Below are 5,058 nucleotides of genomic sequence, written 5' to 3'. Positions count from 1 at the left end.
GGGAAAGAGAATGAACGGAGGGGGAGAGGGAAGGAGAAAGAGGAGGAGGGAGATGAAGAATGAAGACCCAAAGGATGTGTGAAGCTGCCCTAAGCAGAGAGGACCCCCGGGTGGAAGATGGGGCGGCCATCCCCAGAGAAGGCACCCACGTTTATGATCTAGACTCCAGAGCCCAGCAGACCTAGGTCTGGGTGCTGACCCCACCGCTTCCCAGCTGAAACCTTGAGCGAGTCACTTCCTTTCTCTGGGCCTCAGTTTCCTCACCTGTAAAAGGGGACAAGAATCCCCATCCCCCAAGATCCCTGTGAGATTCAACGACAAATGACACGCCAGGTACTGAACCTCACATGTAGTAAGTGCTCAATTAATTTCATCCGTTATTGTTGATTACGGGCTCACACCTGTCTACCTTGCTAGTAACTACGAAGTACAATGTGCCTGGGATACTTTTTCGGCTCATTTACGCCCCCCTCCCCCCCAAGTCAAGAGGGGCAGGCAGCCTCTGCGTTAGCTACAGGAAATAAATTCAGAGAGGGAAGATGCTTGCCCAGGGTCACACAGCAAGCAAGCAGCAGTACCGAGACCTGAAGGCAGGTCTCTGGGCCGCTGAGCTGTCTTTCCCCGACGTTACAGGCCCCGACAGAGGGGCTGCAGGGAACGTGGGCGAGGGCCAAGCACACCTCCTCCCTCCCCAGGCTCCCAAGCTCACCCCGATGCACACACACCTTGGCTTGGGCCGCCTCCCTGTCCTGCTGGGCGGCGGGGGTGCAGGAACCCTCTTCCTCGGCCTCGCTCCCTTCCTCGCAGTTCACGGCTTCATCTTCACTCTCCTCTGAGGATGTCGACTCGGCCTCCACCACCTTGGATTTCAGGTAATCCATGTCCGACAGCTCCTTCCGTGCGGCTGCCTTGGGTTCCAGGCTGCTGTCCTCCTCTGGAAAAACAGAGAGGTTGGGAGCCGGTGATGGCTGTGAGCAAACGAGAGGGCTGGAGGGCAGACAGCATGGGGGTGTGACCAGTGGGTGGCACGTAAGGTGCCAAGCCTGCGGTGACCAGGGGCTCCATGCCAAGCAGCCAGTCCCCAGTAGGTCCTTGAATAAATACCGTCAAGTGGGGAGAAACTGGTGAAGTTTTGACAGTTTCCGTGCTACACACTGAGAACTTCAGGGTTCCCTCACCAGCCTCACCAACTGCGAGGCTGCGTGACTTTTCTGAACCTACAGAGAGGACTCTCACTCCTTGATCAAAAGACACCAGGGGCTCCCAGATGCTCTCAGGGTGAAACCCAAACTCCTCGTCGGACCCGGTGAGCTCACTGGCTTCTCACCGGCTCCCACTACTGCAGCCCCCCTGAGCCGTGTGGACCCCCCTCCCACTGCTGCAGCCCCCCTGAGCCACGTGGACACCCCTCCCACTGCTGCAGCCCCCCTGAGCCGTGTGGACCCCCCCCCCCCTGAGCCGCGTGCCCCCCCCTCCCACTGCTGCAGCCCCCCTGAGCCGTGTGGACCCCCCCTCCAAGTTCCTGTTTCTCCTTCCCTCTGCGCCTTTGCCATGCTGTCCCCTCTGCCTGGAACCCCTTCTCTCCCCCCATCCCTTCTGAGTCGCACCAACTCCCAGTGAGTCCTTTGGATCCCAGCTTTGCAGAGAGACTTTAACAGCCATAAAACTCACGTTAAATTCATTCCCTCACCTTTTAACCAAAGTCGATTCCCACCCCACGACCACGGCACTCACCATGCTGAGCTACAATTGCTCACAGGTCCATACGGCCCCCCCATGATACCGTGACCCCCTTCTGAGGACAGACATTCACTCTCTCACGTCCTTTGCTCAAGGGCCACCTCCTCGGAGGCCTTCCTCCTCCCTTTCCTGCTTTCTCCCTGCAGCACCAGTATTCAAATCATATACTAAACAGGAGACCAATGTCTTTATTGTTTCTCTCCCCAACCAGGGCGACAGCTCCACGGGGGCAGGATTCCCTGTCTTTTGCTCACTCCTATACCCCCAATGCCTGAAGCAGCGCCTGGCATACACTTGGTGCTCAATCAATATCTGAGTAATCAACTGACTGAATAAGGAACCAAAGCCGACGTACCCGTAGGCGAGATAATCACTGCTCCACAGGGCAGCGGCTGACTCGCTGTCTCCTGGGCCCGGTGCGGGAGGGGCCCCAGGTCATGCTGCAGGGCGTGCACTCGGACAGGGGCCACACCCTCACCTTCCGGGGCTTCTTCGGCTCCCTCCTCCTCGCTCTCCTGCCCTGAGTCAGAGTCGAAGTTCAGGTAGTCGTCGGCCAAGTTGTTCTTCCCTTTCGAGGGCTCAACGTTCAGGGCATCATTAGCCCAGGTGGCCGCCTGCGTCCGCTTCTGGTGAACTGACAGGAACTCCTGGAACTCGTTATCTTCCCTCAGCTGCAGGCGCCGGGCGGCAGGGAAGCGGGAAGGAGGGAGAACAGGCAGAGAAGGCTCAGGCAGGGCTCACCCTTGCTAACTCTTCGAAGGGTAAGCACATCTTCCGAGGCCATTTCCCCCAGTCTCTAGAGGACCCCTGGGGCCAGCTGGGGAGGTCAGTCCCAGGGAGGGCGGCGTGGACTCTTCATCAGACAGAAAGACCAAGGAGCCACAGCCAAGGCAAGGCACTGCCCACCGGGCCCCCCCTTGCTGCCCGCCCTCCGCTTGTCACCAGGACAGACTCACCTTCTCCAATTCACCTGCTACCTTTTTCTTCTTGTCACCCTAAAAACAGAAGGCACAGGTGGTGAGGGTCACGATGAAAGGAGACAGAAACGCACTGCCCTGGGAGGGAACCGTCCGAGGGATTCTCAGGTCCCTCCCCCTCCCCTGCCTTCCCCGGGTGACCACCCTGCTGACACCCGGATGCGGCCAGGAGTGACCATCCATGCACCTTCTTAGTTTCTGGGGAGATGGGGTCTTTGTCTTTCGGAGGGGGCTTGGACTGGCTTGTTTTCTGGGCATGCTTGCTCCAGGCTCGGGGCTTTGTCGGGTCCCCAAACGACTTGCAGAACTCTACCTGCGAGGGACAGAGAGGGGGATGATGACACCTGCCACCATGCCCGGCACAGGCAATTCAGCCAATGACTGCGCGAATGGATGAATAATGTAGACCAGCGCTTCTCATCCTGGGACCAGCGGCATCACCATCACCTGTAAGCCCGTGAGACGTGCAAATTCTTGGATCCCCTCCCCCAGCATACAGAATCAGAAACTCTGGGGAAACTGTTTCCGCAAACGCTGCAGGGGATTCACAAGCATGGGAGCTTGAGAACAGTGAGGAAGACCAAAGATGTCACGGTCTGGAAGGGGACAGGCTTTGGACTTGAGCGTGGAGAGAAAGAGCCCACAGTGGGTCGCTGTTGCCAGGCAGGAGAGGGCGAGATTCACACCCACTCACCGTGATCCGGGACATGTCGATAAAACTCCTGTTGAAATGGTTCAGCGCTGTTTGGGCCTCTTCCTCGGACTTGAAGCCGATGAAGCCGAACTTGCGGAACTTGCCGTCTTTGGTGAACTTGAGGCTGCAGTCTGTCAGTGTGCCGAAGGCGGTGAACAGCTGCCGGAAACGCTCCTCCTTCATCTAGGATTGTAGGGGGACGATGAGGGGGGGAGCCGGGGAGCCCTCAGAGCCAAGGGGACAAAAAGGGCTGGGAACCTGAGGCCCTGGGATTCCCCGGAGGTGACCTTAGAGGGGGCGGTGGCAGCGCATGCTTTGCAGCTGGACCCGGTTCCAGCTCTGGCTCCAACACTTACTCGCTGTGTGACCTTGAGCAAGGCCCTTCCCCACTTCATTGATGAGGAAATCAAGACTCAGAATGACTGCACTGAAATCTTCCTATCCTGTGGGCTGCTAGGAGGCTAAGGAGACCTATCGTACAAGCAGCCCAGCATCATGGTTGCTGCACAGTAGACACCGAATAAATGCCTGTCACAATGATGTGTGAGCTAAAGAAATGGTAAACTACACAGTGCCTGCTAATTGTGGTAGAAAGGAGTATACTTTCTACCACAAGGAGTACACAAGATCTCTCAAGCTATCTCTATAGCTTGCTTTTAGGATTCCTCATAAGCATGGCTCTATGTCCGTATACTGAGCTCTCACTTTCATTTCTTGGCTTATTTACCCAATGACTATCTGCTGACTCCCACTACGAAAAATAAGAAACCTACATCATCTATTCTTCCTTTCCAGTCTCTGTTATTTACTGTTTTTTTTTGAAACTTCTTATTTTATATTGGAGAATAGCTGATTAACAACGTTGTGATACTTTCAGGTGCACAGCAAAACGACTCAGCCATACATATGCATGTATCCATTCTCCCCCAAACTCCCCTCCCATCCAGGCTGCCACATAACACTAAGCAGAGTTCCCGGAGCTATACGGTAGGTCCTTGTTGGTCATCTGTTTTAAATATAGCAGTGTGTACATGTCAACCCTAAACTCCCTAACTATCCCTTCCCTCCACCCTGTTATTTATTATTTTTAATTCTTCCATCATTTATCCTAAATAGTACACTTAAAAAATATCTATTATTGATCCATCCATCAGCTTTAGATAGCGTCTCTTGATGCCTCACTCTGATGGATGAGGATTTTAGCATGGCTACCCTTCCTTCCCCTCTCAACTACCATCTCATTTTGCTTCTCAGTATGGCTGTGTCTCTTACCATTGCATGTCTTGTTTGATGAACGAAAAAGTTAACAACAGTAGTAGCAGTAGCGAACGCTTTGAGAACTTACTATGTAATTACATTAAGGGTTTTGAGATGAGGAACTTGTCAAGAGATGCAAGCCGTAAAGATGGTTACTCCTGGAGAGAGATGGAGGATAGGATGGAACAAAAGACTGTGCTTCTCGTTTTATACTGAATTTTAAAAATCGTGTGATAGGTGCCCTCCCCCCCCATCCGCCAGGTGGGGGAAAAAGGTAAAGTTAAAAAACCACAACAATGAAACAGAAATGGTTTTATGTTCTCGCTCTTTCTAAGGAGTACACAAGATCTCTCATGCCATCCAAACGGCACATTTTGTATTTTGGGAATG

General features: G+C 54.1%; 1 protein-coding gene across 1 annotated transcript in view; it reads right to left on the bottom strand.

Annotated features, from left to right (window-relative positions):
* RBM19 (RNA binding motif protein 19) overlaps positions 1–5,058 on the bottom strand; it is a 123,276-nt gene that overhangs the window by 117,415 nt on the left and 803 nt on the right. Inside the window, exons 2-6 of the mRNA XM_007468563.1 lie at positions 3,412–3,594; positions 2,905–3,030; positions 2,697–2,735; positions 2,219–2,411; positions 726–934 (exon numbers count right to left, since the gene is read on the bottom strand). Coding sequence (XP_007468625.1) covers positions 726–934; positions 2,219–2,411; positions 2,697–2,735; positions 2,905–3,030; positions 3,412–3,594 — 750 coding nt within the window. The remainder of the gene's footprint in view (positions 1–725; positions 935–2,218; positions 2,412–2,696; positions 2,736–2,904; positions 3,031–3,411; positions 3,595–5,058) is intronic.

This window comes from Lipotes vexillifer, unplaced genomic scaffold (genome assembly GCF_000442215.2).
Source record: "Lipotes vexillifer unplaced genomic scaffold, Lipotes_vexillifer_v1.1 scaffold573, whole genome shotgun sequence".
NCBI classification, from domain to species: Eukaryota; Metazoa; Chordata; class Mammalia; order Artiodactyla; family Lipotidae; genus Lipotes; species Lipotes vexillifer.
The sequence above is the reverse complement of the archived record's forward strand: the minus strand, read 5'-3'. Positions and strand labels throughout refer to the sequence as shown.